The sequence below is a fragment of the Urocitellus parryii genome, chromosome 10 (genome assembly GCF_045843805.1).
Source record: "Urocitellus parryii isolate mUroPar1 chromosome 10, mUroPar1.hap1, whole genome shotgun sequence".
NCBI lineage: Eukaryota > Metazoa > Chordata > Mammalia > Rodentia > Sciuridae > Urocitellus > Urocitellus parryii.
In genome coordinates, this window is record NC_135540.1 from 85,731,139 (window position 1) to 85,758,045 (window position 26,907).

Consider the following 26,907-nt stretch of genomic DNA (forward strand, 5'->3'; position numbering starts at 1 on the left):
AAAAAGGTTAGGTTTTCCAAAGTTTTCACAGAAAGTAAGGGGAAACAGGCAAGAGTCTGATATGCATTTAAGCTCCATCACTAATATCTATTTGTTCTGCAATTATACCCTTCAAATGAAGGGGAATCAAAAGGACAGAAAATGGGAGGCTGCATGTTTCAGAAAAATCCCAAGCTGGCTACGGAGAGGCCCTGAATTGCCCAATATCTGAGCAAGTGTCAGGCTGTGTGAGTTCCCAACATCTTAGGTGGGAAGGGAGCCACGTGATCTCTAGTGAAAGCACTGCCTGAGATGGGCTAAAAATTCATTGTGGAAATTAACAGGCTCCTTGCCAGGTTCTTCTGAGTGCCCAGATTCTGGTTCTAGCTATACTTAAAATTTCCAGAGGAAAGCACTTTATAATCTTTGCATAGTTTGGAGCCTTTATTAAGAAAGTGCTTTGATGTGAGATTGTTAAAGTCTGATTTCCCAATCATATTAGGATAGAGCACAGATGGGGGATGGGGGAGAGACACATACACGCGCAGGCTTGATATGGACAACACACTACAGAGAATTATCTTGAGGATTGAGATAATAACCGTAAAGTGTAAAAACAGCTAAAGGCCAGGTACATACTTAGGTGTGGGCCAAGAACTCAATAACCAATAACAATCAATGTTAATAATTCTAGCAAAAGAAACACAGAAGGTGCAATGTTAAAAACTTCAAAATATTCACAGTCTCTATCCATGAAAACAAGGAATGAAAGCAAAACACACACAAAAATAATTCCTAACTTTTCCTCACCATGTATTCTTGCACTGAGAGGTGGGCAACTTCTTAAAATGAGGGATATGGATACACACAGACACACACACACACACACACACACAGAGAGAGAGAGAGAGAGAGAGAGAGAGAGAGAGAGAGAGAGACGACTCCATAAGATAGCTATCTATATCTACCTATATCTCTATGTATCTGTCCATAAGAATCTATAAAGGAACCAGGTGAAGGAACTGAGGGAAAAAACCCTCATGAAAACAAATGCTACTTTTCTGCATTTAAAAGGAAAACTGAACAAAGTGTGAGCAATGGGGCTAGGAGAACCCTCACTAAATTTTCCAGGGGCAAAGGGCCAATCCTAGGCCAATAACTGATGGCTGCACCTACCTGGTGCTTTTTGTCTGCCGTGGGAGACGACCGGGACCTCACATGGACAGGGACAGATAGGACATCTGACCGCTCCAGCAGGTCCTCTGCCGACATGGACTTCCCGGCCCTCCCGGCCACTGCATTCCAGGAAGACGGCCCCCGAGAGGTCTTGTCCATCCTCTGGGTGTCCCCTGGTCCGCTGTTAGCTCCATTGCGCAGCTCCCTCTGGGTCTGGGGGTCCCCATGTCGCCGCTCCCCAAGGAGGCGGCCACCTGCAAAGGAGCTGCTGCGGTCTCTGGATCCCCGGTGGCGTTCTGGGGCCGCAGGCAGAAGGGAGGCTTCCCTGCGGGGTTGCATGCTAGGCTCCCGCAGGGAGCTCAGGCTGGAGGCCACGGCCAGGCCGGGGCCTTCGGGTGCCGTGGGGCCGGCCATGAAGTAGGCACTCTGGGCGCGCTCCCGCAGCCCGGGCTCAGCGGGCCCATAGGCGGCGGCGGAGGAGGGCCGCCTGCCAGTCTTGCGCTGAATGTAGTCGGCCAAGGCGCTCTGCTGGAACTGCTTCAGCTCGGGGCCCGACAGGCAGAGCGTGGAGCAGGCCTTGCCATCCCGCTCGAAGACGCGGCGCCGGTCGGCGACAGTGCTCTCCGGAAAGTGCAGCCCCTTCCTCGGTGGGCCCAAGGGCGCAGGCTCAGCCTCTTCAGAGATCCCCACCTCGTTCATCTTCTCGGGTTCCGAGTAGGAGCGCTTCTTTTGCTCAGGTGTCAGGCGCCGACGCGCCCCTCTTCGAGCCGTTTGGGGCGCGGGCAGGGCTGGGCCTCCCTCGGCCGGGGTCATGCTATGCCGCTCCCGTGGGGTGTGCGGGGAGGTGGAGGCTGGCGTGGGAGCCTCTGGGCTCCGCAGCCCCACGTGGGCCGAGGCAGGCCGTGGGCGCCAGGGCCTTGAGGCAGCAGGGGCACCCAGCTCGAGGTCCCGGCGTCGGAAGGAGGTGGCTCCCAGGACGCGGGACTGGGCGTCCTTGATACTGTTTCTGTAGGCACGGCTGAAGGGTGCATCCAGTAGGGGCGACTCGGGCGTGCCAGGTCTGTCGTCTGCCCAGACAGCTTCTTTCTCGGCCTCGCTGCAGAGCTGAAAGGTGCTCTGGCTCCGGAGCAGGCGAGTGTCCGGCCTCAGGGGCTCACTGCCTCGGAGCAGGGGGCCACTGCTGCCCTCCGCAGTTCTCCTCAGCTGCTGACCACAGGGCTGCCGAGAAACCTCTTCCAACTTAGGCTCCCCGTTTTTGAAGTGCTGCTCCCCATTACCTAGAGGCTCAGCAGGCTCCGAGAAACGCATGCTGGCTTTTGTCTCCTCCAAATCATTCCCAGAAGTACTGGAGGTTGGGACTGTCCTAGTGGGCCTGTAGTTGGGACCACACGTGGGGCTACCCACATTCGGGGTTCTGTAGCTTTCTTGCTCTCGCTGCTCGATTTTGGAAACCTTCTCCAACACAGAGCAATGAGGCTTCCTGTACTGAAAGCCCTGAAGAGTGGAGGTGCTTCCTGAGCTGAGTCTCCTCCGGCCCAGACTGGATGTCTGTTGGTGTGGTGGGGTGGTCGGTTCTTCATACCTTGGGTCTGAACTAGGGAAAGAGGTTGAGGTACCGGTTCTCCCTTCAGGCCTTGGATAGGAAACTGGCCTGTCCAGGTGGGCCCTGTGCTCAAGAACAGCTTTCCTTCCTGGGTCCTCCACCTTAGTGTTAACTCCACTAGTGGGCCGGCCACCAGGGTAACCCTCCTGGGCACCCCCTCCTACTTCCAGGCTGCTTTGCCTCCTTAGACTCTCTGGAATGTTCTGGAGGGATGAGAAGGCTGTCTTGGTCCTGCCAAAGTTTCCTGACAGGTTCTGGCTTAAGCTGTCTCTCTCTACTTTCTGGCGGAGGTTGGCATTATAGTCTTCTTCCTGGAAATCGCCCTCCCAGGGCTCTGGGGGCCTGGAAGATTTCTTGTCTTCACCCACTTGCCAAACCTGAGCCCGAGGGGATTTGAGGCTGTGGCGGTTAGAACTTGGTTTGTCTCCATGGGAGCTCCTTCTCTCATTGGGATGTGGGCCGCTGCCTTGGGGAGGTGTGAGATGTCTCTTCAGGCAGGAATCCTCCTCGTTTTCAGGCACTGAAGAAAAATGAACTCTGTAGGGGACATACTTGGCTGTAGTTTCTGATTTCCTCTCCACTGGGGACAGTGAGTCGTGTTCTAGGGGCTGGAAGAAGGCAAACCCAGGCCTGCTAGCTCCATTTTGGTTCCCGTTCTCATCAGAGGTATCCATCTGGTTGCAAGCTCCCTGAGCAGCTGTATATCCACTCTCCTTCGCCAGTACAGGGTACAGCATGCCGTTATTACTCACAGAAGGCTGGGGAACCTGGGCAAAGTGTGGCTCTAGGGAAGGTACAGGGTAGATGCCAGTTGGCAGCAGCGGTTGGCCAGGTTGGGCCTTCTGGGTATAATTATGCTTAGGCTTCACTGGGGGGCTGTTCTCTGGACTCCTTTCTAGTACAGTATGCAGTGGTTCCTCTATGAATGATTTCAGGGAGCCTGAAGCATTTGCCTGAGGTTGGCAGAACCGTTTTTGATCAAGGCTAGACCAGGAGCTGGGCCGCTCACGGTGCCGAAAGGCAGCATAACTGTCGCTTCGAGTTGGGGGCAGGGGTGCGCCCACTTTATGGGGCAGGTTTTCAGTGGCAGTCTCCAAGGAACTGGGGCACTGCTGGGTCCAGGATGGGGATGGCGTTCCCTTGCCTCGAGGAACACTATGCCATTTATTATGGCCCTGACCATTCGCAGATGCTTGGGCCTCCCTACCTTGAAGAAGCAGGGCTGAAGAGTTCACCTCATACTCTGCTGAGACTCCCCTCCGGGTATCATAGACCGTCTTGACATAGCGAATGTCCGCCTGCCTCATCCCTTCTAGGAGGCCACCTCGAGTAGAAGCAGTATCCATGGAGCCTGAACGCTCACGGCCAGAGATGCCAGGGGGTGGGTACTCTAGGATGCTAGAACTGGTAGAGAAGGAGCTATATGCTGAGTCTCTCTTATTATGGAGGTTGCTGAGCTGGTCAATGCTGCTGGTGGACTTGGCAGGGGAAAGAAGATGGCAGGATGGGTATCCCCCACTGGGCTCCAGACTCTCCATGCTCCCCTGGGAGCTGCATTGGTCAGGGCTCCGCCTCAAATAAGCATGGTCGTAGTTGGAGAGGTCACTTGTAGAGGAGCTGGAAGAAACAGTAAGAAAGCAGTCAGCACCATTAAGCAGTTATCATTTAGCAGCATTCAGGCACAGGACCCAGCTTATAAATATACTCTTGTGCAGGATGTTTGGGTTTTGGAAGGGTCGGTATAAAGGGCCATATTTGGGCCTTGCTCAGCTTCCTTCTGTGTCATCACTAGGACTGACTGTCCAACTCTGTAGCCTATGTGCCTCTAATTAATCACCCAGGCTTGCTAGGGGCACAGAGGAAGGCATGTGGCCTTTGAGCACAGGCAGCACAACTGATGAAACTTGCTATGCTGAAAATGACATTCTGTAAGTGCCAAAAAATGGGAGAGGTGGGAAAGAAAGGAGAGGAAGAGGAGGGAGAGTGATAGAGAATGAAATTCTGTATCTGCGGGAGCTGTTTGTTGGAAGAAAGAGAAAAGCTTAGTTAGAAAATAGGCATGTGACGGATAAGGGAGACTTGGTGTGCACATGTGTATGTTTTTAGTTAATATCTTTCCTTTTTAAGGAATTGAAAGAGACAGTCTGGCAATCTTCCTGGAATGACAACTGTACTAGAGACAATTTGTTTGTGGTGAGAAAGCTAAACACAAAGCCGAATGAGAGAAATAGAAAAATTTGAGTTAGAAAATGCTGATGAGAAAGTGAGGGAGAGAGGAAAGGAGAAGAAAGCTTTAAAAGGAATCTGAATCACAGGAGGCCCCTGGGGCTGGGATTCCATCACCTATGAGTGACTTCCCAAATCTGGAGCAAAAACCTCTGTGCATTTAGGAGGGTGGGAGCTTCACATTTACAGGCTTCCTCAGGTGCATTTCAGACCCTGGCTGGGGGAGAGGGGAAGAGACTCTCAATCTTGGCACTGCATACTCCACAGTTTGCTCAAAACAAAATTACTCATGAGTAGTTTTAAAAATTACAAACTTAAGATATACTTCAACAAAGAACTCTTAAAATTAACAATATGAAAACAAACACCTGATTTCAAAAACTTAGCCAAAGACTTAATAGACACCTTACCAAAGAAGAGACACGGATGGCAAACAAGCATAAGAAAAGATACTCCACACCATTTGTCCTTAGGAAACTGCAAATTGAAACAATAGGCTATCAACTATACACTCAGTAGCATGGCCACAATCCAGAAACACTGACGACCCCAATCGCTGGCAAGGATATGGAGCAACAGGAACTCTCATTCATTGTGCTGGTGGGAATGCAAAACTGCCACAGCCACTTTGGAAGACAGTTTGGCTGTTTCTTACAAAACTAAAACATACTCTTACATCCAGCAATCACACTTTGTTATGGTTTGGATGTGGTTATTCTCCAAAGGTCTGTGTATTGGAAGTCTGTCCCTAGGGTGTTGTTGTTTGGAGATGGTACAGAACTTTTTAAAGACATGGGGCCTTAGGGGAGGTTCTGAGATCACTGGGAGAGCTGGCCTGGGAAGGGACTAGGATAACTTCAGTGGGAGCTCTAGTGGTGGTGGAGGAGGTGTGTTAGAAGAGTGAGCCCAATCCCTTACTTCCTGTTTCAAGAGGCAATCTCTTCCTCCCACAGGTACTCCCATTGCATTGCACCCATCCACCATCAGGCTCTCACCAGAGGTTGAACCAAAGGGGCTTCCCAATCTTGGAATTTTAGTCTCTGAAACTGTGAACTAAAAAATCTCTTTTCCTTATAAAGTAGCCTGCCTCAGGTATTTCACTAGAGTAATGTAAAATTGACTATGTACATGTGTGTGGATGTTTATAGAAACTTCTTTCATGCTAAAGACTTGAAAGTGACCAGTATGCCCTGCAATGGTTGAACAGATGAACTATAGCATATCTAGGTGATGAAATTATTTAGCACTAAAAAGAAACAAGGAAAAGAAGGGAAGGGAAAGGAAGGGAAGGGAAGGGGAAGAAGATCTATGTATTCATGGGGAGGATATAATGGAAGGAATAAGCAGTTCAAAAGTCAAATAATAATCTCCATATTTCAAATGTCTGTGTCTCACTGTTCTCTAAAGAAAGAAAATCAGAGTTCTTGCTTCAAGATTTCCCAGTTTTAAATAAATAAGCATTTAAGCACTATTAAAATTCATATAGCTATTACACTTCAAGATACCATGCAAATAAATCTGATGTCTTACTGGTCAAGTGGATGATAATGTTTTATAGTTAGAATGTCTCCAGAGAATATGTCAAGGGACTAGAAGGACCATATTCTAAGTCAAAACTAGTGATGAAATTCAATGAAAAGAAGACTACAAGGTGAGCACAAGGTCGCACATCTGTAATCCCCATGACTCTGGAGGCCTAGGAAAGAAGACTGTAAATTTGAAGCCACTCTGTTTTCTCTACCAGAAAAAGTCAATTTATTGAATGGAGCACCTGCCTTGGGAAGGACAAGAATAAATTCAAGGTAGTAAGGAAGAAAACAGCTCCCAAGTCAAACACAGGGAACTCAGATCTTGCCCCCGATGGCATGTGCCACCGCCAGAATTTATTCTCTCCCCACTCCTTTTCCAATTCCTCTCTAAATGAAGAAGTTCTATTACAAAACGAAGAGATTGCCCAGTTGAAGATTGCTCCAGGGACCTATCTAGCATTCCTTTTTTCTCCTCCAACAGAAGATTCAGAGAGAATACCTCCAGGGGAAATGGAAGAACTCATAAGGGCTGCTTTGCTCACCAAAAATCTATGCAGGTAGTACATAGACACTGCTTAATTCTCCTCCAAACTGCAGAGCATTTTTTCACTTTTCAGAAAGGATAATTCAAATCTAGCTTAGGAACACAGACACAAATCAAAGGGACTAAACTCATGGTTGACTGAAACACTACTGAGTGGGGAAAATGTCATCACTAACATACCCCAAAACGTAGACGGTGTCTGGAAATATGAGACAACCATTACACATATCTATAGTCAGGCCAGAGCAAGGGTCTGGGGAGTTCCTATCTGTAGCAAACCTCAGGTAAACAGTATCACAGGAGACCTTGGTAAGGTGTTCCTCCTTGCTACCCAGGAACATTCTGTCCCTGGGAATTAGAGCCCCATTGTTTCCCTCTGGGAACAAGTTCTTCTATCAGAGTCTTGAGCTATTGATTTTGATTAACTTCGCCATCCCTGCTTCTGAGGTGGCATTTTTAGTGGGGATGAGAACAATCTATAATGACATACTCAATCCTGCAGTAGTTCCAGCCAACACGAAGATAGCCGTACTATCACGAGGAGTGCACCCCAAGTGAGTCAAAGTTCGTGCCCTGATCACAATATTTCTCCAACTTCTACTGTTCTCCTTGCTCACACATTCGAGCATAATGGCCTCCTGACTGTCACCTAGACCCACAGGAAGGTGACAGGGTCTGGAGGCCTTGCACTTACTATTCCCACCACCTAGAATGCCCTGCCCTGGCTCACTCCCTTCCTTTATTCCAGTCTCTGCTTCAGAGAAGACTTCTCAGAACTAAGTATCAACTCTGCTCTCCTTATGCCCTGTTTATTTATTTATTTATACACACACACACACACACACACACACACACACACACCTTTATCATTATGTGGTGCTCAGGATCGAAGCCAGTGCCTCCCACATGTGAGGCAAGGCAAGCGCTCCAACATGGAGCTACAATCCCGGCCTCTCTGCTTCACTTTCTTCACTGCACTTAGCTGTATGTGCTATTACGTGGTGTCCTTTTGGTTATATAAAAAAAAACTTTGATTCCATTGGTAATCTTGAAAGAACTGAAGCACACATAAGAAAATGTTTGTTATTTCTGCGGCAGATACACGTACTCTTATAAAAGTGCAACAGTATTTTATAAATAGAACATCCTAAAGAGCACAAAGCAAGCATATGGAAACATTTCCTAAAGAATACTTACAGAACATTGAGTTCCTTAAATAATCAGATTTGTTTGGAAAGCACTGGCTAAATAAGTTAAACAATTTTATTTATTGCAAGACTTCTGACTCTTTTCACAAACTATTGTTCACCTGCCTTTTGTTTTCTCTTTTTTTGAGACAAGATCTCCATGTTGCTCAGGCTGACTTCAAACTTGTGATCCTTCTGCTTCAGTCTCCTGAATAGCTGGTATTACTGGCATGTGCTATAGCACCTGGCTCATCTGCTATTCTAAAAGGAAAAAAGACTAAGCAATGTTTTCTAAACTTATTTAACCCTATACACTTTTTCTCCATGGAGTTTCTAACAAATTATCACCCCATGGGCCATACTTTGAAAAATAAATAAATATTGTAAGATGGGGGTGTTTCGTATCTTGTTTTCCATTACACTCCCAATACCTAGAAATCATCTGAGACACTGCAGGTACTCATATTTACTGAAAGAGTGGGTCACTGAGTAAGTGCTGGTACTTTAGTATTTTGGTATTATTTTAGCCTCTTATCAAAAGACTTAACTACAAGACTTTTCAAGGTCACTTCTTATGTACTTTGGTAGTTTAGAACCACTGTGTGAGATTCCTATAGGGCACAAATAGACAGTGACAAGGATCTGGTAGAAGAGAGCTAAAAGAAAGTTTTGGAGAAATTCCAAATCCAATCCAGCTTACACTCACTTAAAGTTAGATGTCTTGGGCTGGGGGTGTAATTCAGTGGTACAACCCTTGCCTAGCATGTGCGAGGGTCTGGGTACCAGAACCAGCACTGCAAACAAACAAACAAAACAAAACAAAACAAAACAAAACAAAACAAAACCATATACACACATACACACACACACACACACACAAAAAAAAAAAACCAGACTAGATGTCCTTAGTGTGTCTGTACTTTTCTCTTCTACTCATCCACCACCATCCTACTCCCTCATACTTCTGCTTCATAATGAAAAACAGATCCATAAACAGATCCCAGATTGGGTTTGAGGAACTAAATTAAGGCTGTCAGAGGGAAACCAACCAATTGGTTTGGCACACCAGACCACTAGATGCCACTGTGGTCCTTAACAACACACCTGGAGCCCCTATCCATCTGCTTGTTTCAGACCTCAGCAGTGGGATTCTGGGGAGGGTGAAGCCCTCTGTCAGAGCCACAAGCTAAGGCACGGAGTGAAGGATCCATGGGGGCAGAAGAGGATGCACACATCTGCATTATTCTGGGTAATCCTTCCCCTTCTGCTACCTGGCAGTGCTAGTCACTGTGTGGGAAAAGCTACTTTGAAGCCTGGCTCACAGGGGCAGAGTAGTAGAAAAGGTGTAAGGAAGGACTGGCTTCCTAAACCCCTCTGGAGTCTGGGAGGGAGAGGGGGACACAGGACCTCCAGGCCTTCTGGAGCTCACCATTGTTACTGTAAGCAGTTATTCTAAGCACTCACAGCAGGAGTCTTATTTCTGCCATAGGCCAGCACATTTTTAGGTCATGGTATGACTTCAGACTTAGGGCTTCCTGATAAGGTTAGGGGTGAGGAAGCTCCAAAGGATCTCACCATTCAGGGGCACTCTGCTAATATACACCTGCATTTATAAGCATATGCGGTTTATGCACTTAACCTTCAAATTCATTACCAGGTTTCACTGTGCCTCTAAGTCTTCAGCCTGATTGTTATAATTAGTTGTCATTTATTGAGTGTTTACTATGTGCCAGGAACTGTAATGTTATTTTATGTACTCCTCACAACAATCAAGTGACATAGGTATATTTCATTTTACAGAAAAGGAAGCCAAGATCAAAGAGGTCAAATGATCTGCTTCAAGCTCATGTGGTAGGTGGTGAAGTTAAGGTTTAAACCCAAGTCTGATTTAACAGCCCAAGGATCTTACACTGTGCTGTTCTTCCTTCAAACTGTTTGGTCCCACACATTACCTTCTGATGGCCCTCAACATCTCCAGGCATGGGAAGGGGCCCTGCAAGGGGACTTGCTCCCTGAGAAAGAAGGCTCAGATGGTGAGAACGAATTCCTTCAGGGTGACTAGGAAGGCCATGTAACAAGGAGGGTAACCAGGAATGACCGTCTCCTTCTGTGCTTGAAGCTTAGCCTAATGCACTGGGAGATGCCTGTGTCCATCAGAGAGAGGTCTAGGACTGGATCCTTGACCAGACTTGAGCATGAAGGGCTGTGACTGAGTCTTGGCCTGACCAGATATACAGCCACTGTATATCACTGGCTAAGTCATGCTTCCAGAAGCTGCACGGTGCCCCCTCTCCCTAACACCTATACACCAGCACTTGCATCTCCTGTCTACGCAGAGGCTTATTTTCTTGGCCTTTCCACATCTCTACCTTATCCAACATTTCCCACAAGTGATATGCTGTGGAATCTGCTTCCCTGGGAGTGGAGGGTAGATGCCATTTGCATTTGTAGCAGGTGTGAGGTAGTCCTGGATTAGCTCTCTCTTCACTGTGTCTGAGTGACTGGGTTTGACTCCTTTCTCCCCAGTTCCCCTCAATTACATAAGATCTGATTTCTAGAATAAAATCCCTTCTCCTGTAATGCTCATGGCGAGTCAGCTCTTTCCCGACCAAACCCCAACTGGTACAACAGTGACTAGAGAAGCAAAAGAAGTATAAACTGGTGGTTACAAGCAAAAACTTTGGAACCAGGCTCAGTTCTGTCTTAATGTAGGCACTGATCAGTCATTTTACCTTGGACTAATAAACCTTTCCAAGCATCAATTTCCTATTCTGTAAAGTGGGGTGAACCACACTATATCTGCTTTAAAGATATGCATAAAAGATGACATGAGTCCAGGCATGCACTGAGCAGCCCTCCAGATCTTAGCTGTTTCTGTTGTTGAGCTAAGATAGATTAATTATCTGAACAGAGGGAGAAAAACCAAGTGGAGAGTTCAAATGCACGAGCAGAATCATTCAGATCAAAAAATATACAATTCTGACACTGAAACACTGAGGGAAGGAGTCTCAAGTTTTTTGATCTACTGTTATAACAGGCGACTGAGAAGTACCTGACTGGGAGTTGATGGGTCGTATTTATACCTCAACTGACCATCCAGAGGAGTCGTTCATGTTTCTAGCCAGGATATATGGATGACGTGCACACATGATGGGTGTTTTAAAAGGAGGAGGATTCGAGGTGTGTATGACAAAGTGATTTCAAAGCAGAAAATGCTGTTTTCTGGGAGCATGGTGTCTGAAAGAACCCCTTGGTCTCAGCTGCCGTGACTTACCTGGAATGGTAGCTTTGGTGCCAAGGAGGGCCCATCGTGCCCTGAGATATCTGCATCATGCTGGTATCAGGCTGGTTCTCCCCAAATTTGGTTGTGTGCCACGAGTGAGGTCGGCCTGCAGGTTCACTGCGCCTGGGGAGACAGGAAAGGGGACCTCTTCAACACGAGCAGCAGGCCCTCCCAGGGGTAGCTTGGGGATTTGCAAGCAGAGACTGCGACGTCATTCAGAGATGAAAAAGCAAATAATACCAGAAAGAAAATGGCACTACTTATATATCTTACCAATCACTACTATTCCCTGCTTAATCAGGATATTTATTTCATTTCTTATTTTGACATAATTTCAGATTATACAGAAATGTTGTGAAATTAGGATAGAGTTCCCATATCACCTCCACCTAGACTGTCTGTATGTTAACATTTTATGCTTTATGAATGTAAAACACACATGATTGTCGTGGTCTTTCCAGACCTTTATCCATATATAAAAAGGGAGCACCAGTTCCTTCCCATTTCCAAGGGACTTTGTGTGGGATATATAGTAAAAAGCTATTTTACTGGTAAGAACTGCATAAAAATCAGGAGGACGTGGTGTTGACATGCTCTTAAGTTGCACAGTCCAGAGAACAAAGTGGTCTCCAAAAGTTTCTCATTTTCAAGTCGGTGACTTAAACTTTTAAAAATCCTGCCCTTAAAACACAAAGGACTGACAAAGCCAAAGGACAAACGTAGGTGTCCTTCAGACTGCAGCATTGAAGGATGAGCGCGGCAAGAAGAATCACATTGCTATAGAAGGCCAAAGTCAGGAGAGCTGCTGGGCTGTATTTTTGGCAAAAAGAGTGAGGCGATCTATCAACACTTGATCTTTACAGCATCACTGAAATGCTGGGGATGCCTCAAAACCCAGCAGGATCTGTCCATGCCTACCTAAAAACACTGCCCCTAAGCAGTACCCCCTGCCCCAAAGGAAAACTGACAGGCCCAAATAAATCCCACAGAAAGAAGGTCCCCTTCTTGTCAAGAACAGGCATGGAATGGTGATTACCAAGAACTCCAGAGGTTCCAGAGAAGCCTTCTAGTTTGAAACCCCAATGGATATGGGAGGTACCCCGATGAATATAACCATCGGGACACAGTTATCATCTGATACACCTCTCATGAAAGATCAGACACCTCACTGGAAGTTCTGATTCGGACTTTGAAGGCTATGCATAGGACAATAAAAAGAAGACAAACGGAGTTGCTTCACCCAGGTCAAGTAAAGAAAATCTCACTTTGTGCTTTGAAATTTTTTCCCCCCAGTACTGGGGATTGAATTCAGGGGTGCTCTACCACTGAGTTACATCCTTTAAAATTTTGAATCAGGGTCTCACTAAGTTGCCCAGGTTGGCCTTGAACTTGCAATCCTCCTGCCTCAGCCTCTGGGATTGCTGGGATTACAGGTGTGTTCCACCCCACCAGCCAAGACTTTATTTTAAGTTATCCAGAACTTTTCTCAGTTTCTTTCATTCTGGGGACATTTATAGAGTCATTCTATATTCCAGCCGCTCTTCTAGCAGTGGTGATAACAAAGAAGAATAAAGTATTACTACACTCAGATAATTTGCAGTATAGAAGAGTCTCAAGCAAACCACCATAAGAGTATCATGGTGAACTCAACACCTGCCCGAGTTCCTCACTGAATAGAGGAGGGAGTCACAACCCTGCAGGGTTAGGTCAGGAAGGCTTCAATATTAACTAAACTATGAAAGATTTTTGTAGACCAATCATGGACTGAAAGCTCCAAAGCTGTGAGCAAAAATAAATGTTTGTTTATTATAGGTTGATTTTGTCTCAAGTATTTGTTAAAGTAGCAAAAAGCTGACTAACAACCCCCCATCGACACACACACACACACACACACACACAAATGGTACCAAGAAGTGGACTTCCGTGACTATACTTGAGACCATATAGAAGCCTTTGAATTTGGAGAAATTTGGGAAAATTTGGAGAAATTTGGGAAAGTTTGTAGGCGCTAGCTAGAGAAAGCCTAGCTTTACAGAATGCTGTAAACAAAGCTAAACAGGCAATTCTGGTGAGGGCTCAGAAGGCAGATGCTTAAATAAATGTAGAAAGTAATGGTGCATGCTATTAAAGTTTCAGAAAGAAATGAGGATTTACTGAAAATTGGACTAGAGACTGTGTTACACCAAGGCAAAGAATTTGAATGCATTTTGTCCATACCTTGAGACTTTGTGGGAAGCTGAGCTTAAAGGTGATGAACTAGTTTCTCTAGGAGAGAAAATTTCAAAGGCAGCAAAGCACTCAGACAGTAGCATGGCGATTGCTGGCTGCTTTTAGCTATATTTACAGTGAGAATCAGTGTGAATGAATAAATAAAATAAAATAGACATACTAAGGCAGATCCTTTTGAGAAGAGTCCCCAAGTCTTAACTGTTCCAGCATTGCTTAAAAGTTCAAATCTAAAAGTCCCCTCCAAGACTCAAGATAAACTGTGATCTGTGAGCCCCTGTAAAAATCAGGGGTACACTGCTTACCCAGGGCTAAGCCAGCAATGCACTTCAAGGTCACTACAGCCTGATTCAAGTGGTTCCAGGTACAGTTTGTGTTGGCATCAGACCTTGGGGTCGTCCATGTGGCTGGGTGTGCAGGTATGCAGGCATTCTTGTAAGAGTTATAGGATCATGGAGCTTCCACCAAGATATCAAAGGAAACCCTGGGAGGACAGGTGGCATGTGGCAGGGACACAGTCTCTGCAAGCAGCTCCTGGCAGGGCAATATGTGGAGCTGTGAGAATGAAACTGGAACTGCAATGGAGACCCTCAAAGACAGAGATGTCAGGAACATGGAATGCCTGCCAAGGGAAGATACAGGGAGCATAGGAAACCTGCCCAAGAGGCCAGGTGGGCTGCAGTCAGTAAGGTCATAGTGTGCCCCAGATGCTGGACATGAATTTAATATTTTGTTTTTATAGGTAAGAATTTGCCTTAAGTCATAGGGGAGACTTTGGACTTGAACTTTTGAGCAATGCTGAAACGGTTAAGAGTTTGGGGACTTTTGAAGATGGACTGAATCCCTTTTACATTTTGAGATGGACTTTAGCCTTTGGAGGTCAGAGGCAGAAATGTTATAGTTTGGATCTTAAATGTCACTCAGAGGCCCACATGTTAAAGGCTTGTTCCCCAGAGTGGCATTATTGAGAGGTGTTAGAGACTTTAATGGCCTAGTGAGAGGTTTTCTGGCCATTGTGGGTATACTATCCATGAAGGCAACCAGCCTAGTCAGTCACAGACTGGCACCTCCAAAACCATGAGCCAAAATAAGTCCACTCTTTTTTTTTTTAGTGAGAGAGGAGAGAGAGAGAGAGAATTTTTTTAATATTTATTTTTTAGTTCTCGGCGGACACAACATCTTTGTTGGTATGTGGTGCTGAGGATCGAACCCTGGCCACACGCATGCCAGGAGAGCACGCTACCGCTTGAGCCACATCCCCAGCCCCAAGTCCACTCTCTTTGTAAGTTGATTGTTTCAAGTATTTGTTATAGTAATGGAAAGCTGACTAACACAGCCAGGAGAGATTTATGCAGAATAAGATGAAGTGAGAAAAGGAAGGGAGACTATCCAGGTACTAGGAATAGCATGACAAAGATATGGAAATGTGCAAGAACCCAGTACAAGTAACCAAATTAGCTGAGGAAGAGAAGATGCAGGTGAAAGGGGAGGGGCCAGGTCATAAAAAATCTCACCTGCACCACACTGAAAGGGTCCGGACAGTGTCCTATGTCCAAGCACCTTAGTCAGGGAGAGCCATGCTTGGATTTGAGTTTTGGGAAGACAATCCCAAAAGCAAGGACAATAAATTTGAGAGGGATGAGATTGGTAGCTAGTGTATCCACCAGGTTACAAGATAATGAGAGCCCAGCACTAAGGCAGTGGCAATGAACTTCAAGAGATGACAAGATCTTAAAGCTATGGAGACAGCAGAATCCAGTCTCAGTGACCAGTCTCGGTGGATAGAGGTGGTGAAGAGAAGAGAGAGGGTGAAGAAAGGAATTGATGGGGAAGGTGAGTTGGGGCATGGACTGTGCCGGGTGAGGGAGGCTAGGGATTTCTAGAGGAGACACATGGGAGGCAGTAGGGGCTGGAGTACTAAAGTCTGGGCTGCACACATAAAGTCAGGAGCCATAAAGCACATTTGAGAAAGGTAGGTTGTTCAGGGAGAATGCATAGGGAGAAAAGGAAAGTAGTTTAAGGGTGGGTCTCTGATAACCATCACAATTTAGGATAAAGGGTATCTGAGAAAAGGCCCACAAAGGAGCTTCTAGAGAAGTAGGAAGAAAAGTAGGAGAGTATAGGGATTTTCAAAAAAAAACCTTGTGGTGGCTAACGGGCGGGTGGGGTGGGAAGCAGGAAACCTCAACCAGCCCAGCTGCTACAGATAGATCAGTTTGATGAGACCCATGTCCACTGGATTTGGTAATAAATCTTTGCTATGAACCATGAGAGAAGAAGCCTGATTATGGTAGGATAAGATCTAAATAAGAGATGAAACGGAGATAGCAAGGGTAAAACATTCTTTCAAAAACTTGGCTCTAAAGGGGATAAAGCCAGAAGAGTGAAAAAGTTTTGATCTTGCTGGCTTTGTTTTAAACCATGAGAAGTTTGAGCAAGTTTCTGAGACAGAGAGTGCACATACACAGGGCAGAAGGACGGGTGACACTCCTTAAAAGAGGAGGGAGGAGGGAGGGGCTGCCAGAGCTCAGGTGCACCTGTCTTGCCTTATGCAGGTGTAAAGCTGGTGCAGCTGAGATGAGAAGAAAAGAGGAGGTAAAAGCTGATCTCCTTGGAGGGTGTGGGCAGGGTGAAAGCTGAAGGGACTTCACACCCAGTGGCTTCTAGCTCAACACAGGGGAGAGAGCGAGGGGTTGATGTAGCAGGTTAGGGCTCCAGGGACATGGTGAGTGGGGATTGGGAGAGCTGAAACTGATTAGAGATATTTAAAAGAATTAATTTCTAAGATATTATCTCTGCCCTTAAGGAACCTACATTCTGGAGGGGAAACAAAATAAATTAAAGATAAAATAAGTGCTTTACAAAGAAAGCCCAAGAATTGCAATGACAAAAAAAGGAGATCTAACTTGAGATCTTTCTCTGAAGGTGATTTGAGAGCTGACTATTTATTTGCCTTGGGTGGAATAACAGGTTTTATCAGGTATCACAGCTTAAGAAAGACAGGGTAATTTTTGACACAATCAAATAAAAAAAAACCCAAAAAACAAAAAACCCCAAAACTTTGTTTTGGACACAACATATTATTGGGAGAAGCCCTCAGAGAGAAGTCTGTTTTGTATGGTTTTTCTATACTGTTCATATAGATGTCAGGTGACAGATGAGAAAAGAAGAATGAAAAGATGACCAAACAATAACACACTTTGTGTTGAGTATAAATGGGTACAACCTGAACGATGGACAGTTTGGTGACATCTAGCATGATTTAAAAACAAAATAAAACATATATCCATCAAAGGATTGTAAAATAACCTAGATATCCATTAACAGCAAGCTAGTTAAGCCAGTGAGGTACTTCTTTAATGGAATACTACAGGCTATTGAAAAGAATGAAGTAGATCTACGCGTATTAATATGGAAATATCTCCAAAATACATTGTCAAGTGACAAGTTGTAGAACTGTGTGCACATTATGCAGGGAAATATACAGTAACTGCATATATGTTTATTCCTGTGATGAGTATTTCCAGAAAGATACTTTAGAAATTAGATACAATGACTGCCTCTGAGAAGAAAACTTATTTTCACTTTATTTCAATGATTTAACTGATGAATTTTGTACCAAGTGCATGGACTGTCTACCGGAAAACAAAACTGTTTTAAAAATAGCCTCCCATTTTGGAAATATAACTCACTGTATCTTGAGATAACCAAAAAAGTCCAGCAGCTGTTTACCGACTTCTCCAATGATGCAAATAATGTACTGAGCATTCCTAAAGAGCACACCAAACATGCTTTTATATTTTGGGATCACTTTGATCTTTAAAAAGATAAATAAATATTTTCCTAAAGTGCATTACATCATGTGCGTATCAATAGGGTCAGAAGATGGTTTATTTTAAAATTCAGCAAACTAAGTTTTGTGTGTGGGCATAATTCAAACAAAGCCCTTTTGTTGCATTCCTGACCACAAACAAGGAAGCTCAACTGTGTGGGATGGGCAGGCTGATGAAACTGGAATTAGCAAGTGACACTGTGTCCTTCTTAGACCATCTAGCCCTAGCTCAGATTCAGGAATGCAAAACATGTTTCTGAAAATCTACAGGGAGCCCTTCAGGTATTTCAAGCAGTATTCCTTGATCACCCACTGGGTGCCTTGTACCTTTTTAAACGGAGGCTAGAGATCTTCAAGGTCATGGATGGCCTCAAGGAGTCTGTAATCTTGTTGGAAAGACTGAGCTGCAAGAAAAGGTATTACTATATAAAATCAGAGTGTCACACATTCACTCAAGAAATGTTTGAGTGGGCTGGGGTGGCAGCTCAGTGGTAGAACACTTGCCTAGCATGTGTGAGGCACTGAGTTTGATTCTCAGCACCACATATAAATAAATAAAGGTCCATCGACAACTAAAAAATACAAATAAAAAATATTTGAGTGCCAAGCACCATTCTAGACACTTGAGAATTTTCTCTTAACCTCTATGCCATTTTCACAATAAAGATCTATTAACAAGGAAAATGAGCTGAATAAGAGACCTGTTCACAAAGGTAGTGGGGAGTAGTGCTGCTGCTGGAACACAGACATCTGTCTTTGGAGCCCATGTTCTTCATTTCTAAGCAGTAAGCACTATGCAGTGAGGAGGGGTGGGCAGAGCTGGGAGACACATGGTCAGCAAGTAAGCAAAACTGAGGGGGGAGGGAGGGAGGGAGAGAGGGGGAGAGAGAGAGAGAGAAAGAGAGAGAGAGAGAGAGAGAGAGAGAGAGAGAGAACTTCATATAGTTACATGTGTTCCAAAGGAAATAAAAAACTGGGTAATATAAGAGTGTGACTGAAAGTCCTCCTTCAGATCAGAGACAGCTTCTTTGAGAAAGTGACAGTCAACCTAAGATCTAAAGACGAGCATGCAAAGCACAGGTGGAAGAATATAGTACAGAAGGAGCAAGGAATGCAGAGTCTGAGTTGGGAAGTTTAAAGAACATAATGAGTGTAGCCAGCGCCTGTGAATGAGGAGTCGATGGTACCAGATTCAGATCATACGTTAGGCTCTGGAGGCATTTTGGATATAAGTGCCAAACGTTCACGTGAACAGGGTCTGAAGTTAGCCGAAAGGCTTCACAGCACAGTGAGACTTGAGATTACCAAAAGACTGGCATACTTCTCCATTTGGTCAAATGGAGAAGGGGACAACTGTAGCTTGGAAAAATGAAATTCTATGAACTGCAGTTCAATTTTTTGTTGATGCTGTTCTCTGATGAGCTGTTATGAATGCGACTCTGCATGGGCCCTCCTGGGTACACCAACATTCTATAGTCATGCCAGTTGTCAATCAGACTTGAGTGAAATGTGTAAGAATGCAAAGTGGATTCAGACTACCAGCACCACAAAATAAAGAGAATTGTATTTCCTAATCCACTTACAACACATCTATCTGTCCATTCATCATTGGTTTAGTGTATAGCACTAAAACATAAGACAAATTCCATCAAAACAAGGTTCTGGTCTAACCCTCCACACTCCCCCCAAACAGAGAAACAAAATACATTCTATCTATGTATTCTATAAACTAAGTTTATCTGAATTAACATTTTAAAGATTTGTTGAGGGTCTTTACGGTACACTTACCGAAAACCTAAGTGCTTAGGTGAGGATAAATCATTATTTCCCAAGGTATTGTGTGTCATTGATATTTATCCTTGTATTTTTCCTTCTTCAATTTTGTTTTGTTTTGAAATAGGGTCTCAGCAGGTTCCCCAGACTGCCCGTGAACTCCTGGGCTCAAGTGATCCTCCTGCCTCACTCCCTACTTCCCACAGGAGCTGGGACTATAGGCACGTGCCACCACGCTGGGGTGATTCCTCATCTATTTTTAAAATTATGATATACTTCAAAAATATATAAAGGCATTTGGATTAATAAAAAAGACTAACTATGTGATCATTACCAAAATTTATCAAACCTTACTATTTTTTCTATATTTACTTCAAATATTCTTTTGAACAGGTAATTAATTCATATGATTAAAAAAAAAAGAAGTCAAAGCCAGTGTGAAGTCCTGCTCTCCATGTCTCCTCCACGCCAATTTTTTCTTCTTCCTTCAACTAACCACTGTAGTTACTTTCTTACATATTTTTCCAATGTTTTATCATATGAATATAAGCATACAGGAAGGGCTGGGGATGTGGTCAGTGGTAGAATGCTTGCTAGCATGTGCAAAGCCTGGGTTTGATTCCCAGCACAGACAAAAAGCAAATGTGAACACAAAATCGCACTTCACTCCTTTAACAAAAGGACCCATATGCAATGTCCTATGCCTTGGGTTCTGTACTCAACAATACATACTGGAGAACACTCAACATCAATACTCATAGGCTTCCTCATCCCTTTTAGCTGCCTAGTAGTCCAGTATGTGCAGTGTACCATATTTAGTTAACCAGGCTGTATCTGTAGACACTTTTTTTCTTCTGTAGACACTTTTTTATTCCAGTCTTTCACTTTACCTATAATGCTGCTATGAATAGCCACATCCATACACTGCTTTCCATGTAGGGCGACATACCTGCAGAAATTCTTAGAAGGGGAATTATTGGCTCAAAGGGCAAATGCATTTGCAATTTTGGTCGTAATTGCTAAATTACCCCTTTCACACTTTAAAAAGGAACAAGTCAATATGAATAATTAAATGTCACTGTACAAATAATTTTGGGGGGTTATAATTACATCTTATTTAGTATAGAAGAATAGCTGATTCATATATTAATAACAATGCCTTTTGGGGCAGTTTCTGTTCACAGGGAAATTATAAGCCCCAAACACTGATGATGAAAATACATAGCATTGAAAACTAGGACTAAGTCAAATTATACTAAGCTGCATTCAAAACACAGTTTCATCATAGATCCAGAGGACTCACTCTAGATTGAGAGATTCTCTACACATCCACAGGTGACACTGTCCTGTCACATAGTATTGGGGAGGATACTATTTTTGAGAAATCCTATAGTTCTTTGCAGCATCCCAACCTCTAGTTTCTATGATTCCTGGGCTCCATGAGAGTATCCCTCAAACTTTATAGATTCATAGAAATCTAACAGGAATGCTTTCTCAAGGTTTTAAAATGCTAATGAAAACTATGGCTTTCAAAAGTGGCTCATGAGCTCAGGGTGTAGCTTAGTGATAAAAACATATGTTTAGTATGCACACAGTCCTGGGTTCAATCCCCAGTCCTCCTACTCAGAAAGAAAAGAAAAAATAAGAAAAAAGTGGTCCAGTAGGTGGAAAGGTATGCATTAGGTAATATAAATTCAGAGCAACACACAGTCCTTTCTAAAAAGAGACATTCTTTTTAAATGTCACATCCTGATAATATGTCCTGGGGACTTTTGGCTTTCATAACTGAATCACAAGCATGAAGCCTGCTAGCCTACAGGCATAAGACTAACACCAAAAATTGGCATAAAGATAAAACCTTTCTTGGACTTTACTTTACCCCATTCCTCCCCACCACTCTTCTGGGCTCTCCACTTCCTTTTCACTACTAGGTAGTTCATTTCCACCCCACCCTCCTTCTGAAACATTTTTGATGGCCACACAAAAATATTACAATAAAATATGAGAGAGACTAGCCTCAGGATGGGTGTTTTTCACTTAGTCACCAGGAGATGATAATGGTAAAATGTCCTTTTTCTCAATATTCCCCCTGCCTACCTCCCCCTCAACTTCGATACATGCAAAGAAATCAGAATATTCACCTGTCCTTCCCACATGTCAACATTTGCACGTAAGTCATGGCAGAACTGATACAAACACTATAATAACTGTGATCTGTAATTGCATTCACCTTTGTCATTCGTTGACTTTTAAACTCAGTTACAAAAGAACAGCATAGCATAAATAGAATAGCCTACACATATGTACCAATAAATCATTTGTTTGTCAACTCTCAGCTTGGAACCAAACATTTTGTTGGAGGAAGGAAGGAAGGATTGGTTACGAGTGAGTCCTTCAGTTATTAAGATTTGGGGATTTTCATCCCTACCATTTCTCTGTGCCATAGGATGTGTTAGAGCTTAGGAAAAAATCACTTCCATACCGGTTGGTTATCTTCCACACATAGACACATGGAGATACCTACAAACAGATCCATATAGTTCTCAGGGAGGCTCAGATGAAGAAGATAGAGAACTTGGAAGAACTTGGGTCCCTAAATCACTACTGCTTGTGGGGGGACGCCTGAGGTCTTTCCAGAGGACTGCTGTTGACAGACAAACTAGGAAGAGTTCAGCAGAGCCCTGTAAAAAGGATAGGCTTCTCGCCCTGCACCCAGGGGACTGCAGGCCGGGCAGGCTGCTCTGTCACCACTGCTAGAACCTCACCATAGAAACCACAGCCATCATCCTTTGAGGGTCAAAAGAGTTCATATGACAATTATGATGTTTCAAAATCAAGCATAATTAACTTTACATAATGCCAAAGAATACCTTAAACAGCCTTTGTTGAATCCCATGAAGAGAAGGTTGTATGCTGAGTGTGCTTGAGGCAGAAGTCTTATCTCTGGATGGCTCCTCTAAATACCACTCACACACACACAAACAAAACACCCCCAACATCTCCACTAAAGAGACTTCAGAGTTAATCTGATGCATGGTATTTTGTTTTTCTCTTCTCTATAGCACTGTCTTTCTTCCTCCTTGTTTTAAGGAAACAGTCACAAATAAGGAATTAAAGAGATAAGAAAACAAAGGGTGGAAAGCACTAATTTTAGTTAAAAACCTTAAGCAGCAGTGAAAAGAAGAATCCGTTGTTTTAAAATCATACTAGAAAAGCAACTGGCCATTAAAATACAGTTTCCAAACATTGGAACCTGATTAAAAAGAACAGAGAAGGATTTAAGACAGAGCAATTAAAAACACAGAAAACTTCTAGAACACCCCTTCTAGCTGCTCCATTCCTACCTATCAGTATTTCCATAGTAAATTTTTTTTTTCAACAGGGATGGGTTTAGCCACCATTACTGCTAACACAGAACCTGACACTTAGTGAGTATAATAAAATTCAAAAGAATGATCTCTCTCATTTGCTTTCAGATGCAAGAATGCCAAACAAAACTTGAAAAACCAGCCCTGTAACCTTTCTATATATAAAACTGCTTTATAATATAAGCAGTTCATAGTTTATTTCTTACCATTTATGTGCATAATAATAATAAAATGACTGCCTATAGTGATAAAAGAAATACTCAAATCAGTTAGACATTTACAACATTATTCTGTATATTGCATCTACTTGTTCTTTTCCTTATCATATTCTTTCAGGTAAAAACATCCCTAGAAACAAGCATAGACATTAAGTATAAACCTGACAAAGATTTCAAATCAAGATTATAAAGGAGCTGGGCAGGGTGGTGCATGCCTATAATCCCAGCAACCTGGGAGGCTGAGGCAGGACAATCAGCATTTTAGTGAGGCCCTAAGCAACTCAGCAAGACTCTGTCTCTAAATAAAATACAAAAAAAAAAAAAAAAAAAAAAAAAAAAAGGCCTGGGGATGTGACTCAGTGTTTGAACACCCCTGGGTTCAATATCTGGTACCAAAAAAAAAAAAAAAAAAATTATAAAGGATAAAAGTAGAATTCATATAAATAAGGGGAAAGATAATAAAGTAGTCAAACCTTCAACTATGTCAGAGTTACATAATGTACAATTGGCCATCTGTCAGTATTTCCTTTCATATATGACTATAACCTCAAAGTTGAATGAGAAGGCAAACTTCCCTTTGAAATTGGGAATATAACCACAGGTTTCTTTTATTTTCTTTCATTTTTTTAATGGACTTTATTTTTAGAGCAGTTTTAGGTTCATAGCAAATCTAAGCAGAAGACAGAGATTTCCATGTACCTTGTCCCCACAGTTCATGCTGAACACGGCTGAGAAAAGAATCTCTGAGCTTGAAGATATTTTAATAGAAACCTCCAAAACTGAAAAGCAAAGAGAAAAATACTAGGGAAAACCCCTCACAATATCCAAGGATCATAAGACAACTACCAAGGATGTGATATATACATTATAGGAAAACCAAATGGAGAAGAAAGGGAAAAAAGAACCAAAGAATTTGAAATAATGACTATTTCCCCCAAATGTACATCAGACATCAAACCATAGATCCAGGAAGTTTAAAAAATATCCAGAAGGATAAATGTCAGAAAAACCATAAAAATAATAATAATAATTATATATTATATATAAAAATCATAGATAAAGAAAAAAGCCTTTCTAGGCACAGAAGTGTGGGCCTGTAACCCCAGCAACTCACAAGGCTGAGGCAGTAGGATCACAAGTTCAGAGCCAGCCTGCCACTACTGAATGAGACCTTGTCTCAAAAAATCAAAAGGGCTAGGGATGTAACTCGTAACTCACCGTAGAACATCCTGGGTTCCATTCTAGAACCAAAAAAAAAAAAAAAAAGCCAGAGGACAAAACAGTTTACCTGTGGAGGAGCAAAGATAAGAATTACATCTAACTTCTCTGAAACCACGCAAGCAAGAAAAGTGTTGTGAAATATTTAAAATGTTGAGGGGGAAAAAAAAAAACTAACCAACCTAGATTTCTGTACCTTGTGAAATTACCCTCGAGAGTGAAGGAGAAATAAAGACTTAGTCAGACAAACAAAAGTTGATGAATTTGTTGCTAGTAGACCTGTCTAGAAACAAACGTTAACAGTTTTTTAGAGACATGGAAAATGATACAGGTCTACATAAAAAACAAGGAAGAGCGTCAGAGAAAGATTAGTGAGGGTAAATGAAAAAATAAAAATAAAAAACTTCCTTTTTTTTTATACAAATGTTGGCAATGAGAACAGAGAGAAACTTGGCTTCTAGTCCATGGGTATATAACCTTTCCTGTAAGAAACAAAGTTACTCTGAAGTTCCCCCAGGAAATGAGGAACCAAAACCATGAAGTTATAACACAAAGCATTTGCTAATCTGAATGAGATAAAAAGCCACTATAGATAATTACATCTCAAGCAACAGAGTGACTGTATTTACATACAGGAGAGACATGACTGTAAACTCAGTCTGTAATTCAAAACGGAGGAATTGCTAGCACACTGACTCATGGGAGATTCTCAATGAACAGTTTCACGACAATTTAGGGAAATAGGATTCAATTTAACATGTAGTTGATTATTTTTCTTAGTAAACAGGTATACTACAGCATTGAAAAGGTGCCTGTTAAAGGCTCAGTACTTAAGAATCCTGAGCTCAAAGATTCTGAATCTCACTCTAACAGTCTGGACTTACCTTGTGGCAAATAGAAACATCTTAGACAGCAACCCCCTGGGCAATCTGATGTCATATTCGGGAGTAAGATAAAAAGTCATTTCACCCAGCTACTGCTCTCTGCTCTGGGTGGTAAAGCTTCCCAACAATTCCCTGTACTTGCAGTTGGCCGGCCTGAACTGCCCTGACCTCACCAGCTCAGTGTAAGTGGGAGGGACTCTCATTTCAAGTCACCTCTGTGAATGGGCCAACTAAAATTCAATCCCTGCTTTATGAAAGGAAAAAGAGAGGGTGGCCCTTAGTAAGTCACCCTGAGAACCAGCCTCTTGGAAATCAGCACAAGGCTTAGAAATGCCATATTTCTAGTTTGTGGGCAGGAGGGGGAGGGAATCAAAGAAAATTACTGGTTGATAAGATGCATCAAACTGAAATCAGGGTCGTCTTAAGGATCTTCTTCAAAAAAGACCCCATGCCTTTATCCACATGTAAAAATGCCACTGTTTGCCAAAGTGTGTGCTAACTGCCTCAAACTTCCAACTGTTTGAGGGTGTTGAAGCAGTAGTCCTGTAATATCTTACCCAGGCTTCCTAAGGCACGCTTTCCTGTGAACACTAAGCAAGCAGCTGGGGACAGAATTACTGAACAAGGGAATACAAAGTACCTTGCTGCTCAACTAAGAGGGAATTAGAGGGGCCAACTCTGAGCTTCTATCATCCATTCCATTCATTCACCTTGATTTTCTTTACAGAGCATGTAATCTATCACCATGTATGGGTAAATGCTTAATAACAGACCACATAGTTATTTTGCTTAATAATAGACTACATGGTCATTTTGCTTAATAACAAACTGCCTGGTTATTTTAAGGGTGGTGTTAACTGTGATAGAAGGTGAGGAAGGAATAAAAGGTTTCTGGAGTAAACCACTGGCTTGGACATCTCAAGGAGAAAGCCAGAACATTTTTGTCTCCTTAACCCATTCACTGAACTACCCTAACCTGAGGCTTGAATTTTAGGGAGAAGATTCTACCATGATAAGTTAGATCATAGAATTCTTATCGATAATAAGAAAAAGAGAGAATTTATCTCATAAGAGAGGATTCAGGGATCTAAGTAGGAAAGGCAAGACAGGGTTGGATCTTCGAGAATACTAAACCACACGACTTGGGTGTTTGGCTGGCCCCTGAATACACCTGGGAAGAGGGATCTTCGCCCTTTTGCTCTTTCCTTGTTTTTATAAACAAGTGAGAAAATACTTTCTGGCTATTTTTTTTTTTAATATTTATTTATTTTTTAGTTCTCGGCGGACACAACATCTTCGTTGGTATGTGGTGCTGAGGATCGAACCCAGGTCGCATGCATGCCAGGCGAGCGCGCTACCACCTGAGCCACATTCCCAGCCCACTTTCTGGCTATTTTATAAATAGAGAAGGAGCTCTGTGAGTGGCCCATGGGGCCTGGATCTGGTTCCTTAGGAAATCCCAGCAGTTCCCAGCCCCAGGATCAGTGTCTCAGCCTCCGGGTCGTGTCCACTTGAACCTTTCGCCCCAGCCCTTGTCAGATAGCTATGACAGCAACACACAGGTGCTCACAGGTAGGAACAGGAAATCAGCACTTCATCCCTATCCATGTTTCAAAACAAGTTAGAACAGAGCCATCCTGAAAGAGCTCCAAGTGGCCCAAACTGGAACCATCTGAGCAACAAAATAAATAACAGTAGTATTAGATCATGACCCAGGGGATAAAATAAAATATGGAGCTGGGCGGCATGGCGCACGCCTGTAATCCCAGGGGCTCAGGAGGCTGAGGAGGAAGGATTGCGAGTTCAAAGCCAGCCTCAGCAAAAAGCAAGATGCCAAACAACTCAGTGAGACTTTATCTCT

General features: G+C 43.4%; 1 protein-coding gene across 1 annotated transcript in view; it reads right to left on the reverse strand.

Moving 5' to 3' along the window:
- Nucleotides 1-26,907, reverse strand: part of Shroom3 (shroom family member 3) — a 298,105-nt gene that overhangs the window by 23,833 nt on the left and 247,365 nt on the right. Inside the window, exons 4-5 of the mRNA XM_077803374.1 lie at nucleotides 11,519-11,650; nucleotides 1,156-4,375 (exon numbers count right to left, since the gene is read on the reverse strand). Of these exons, the coding sequence (XP_077659500.1) occupies nucleotides 1,156-4,375; nucleotides 11,519-11,650 (3,352 nt within the window). The remainder of the gene's footprint in view (nucleotides 1-1,155; nucleotides 4,376-11,518; nucleotides 11,651-26,907) is intronic.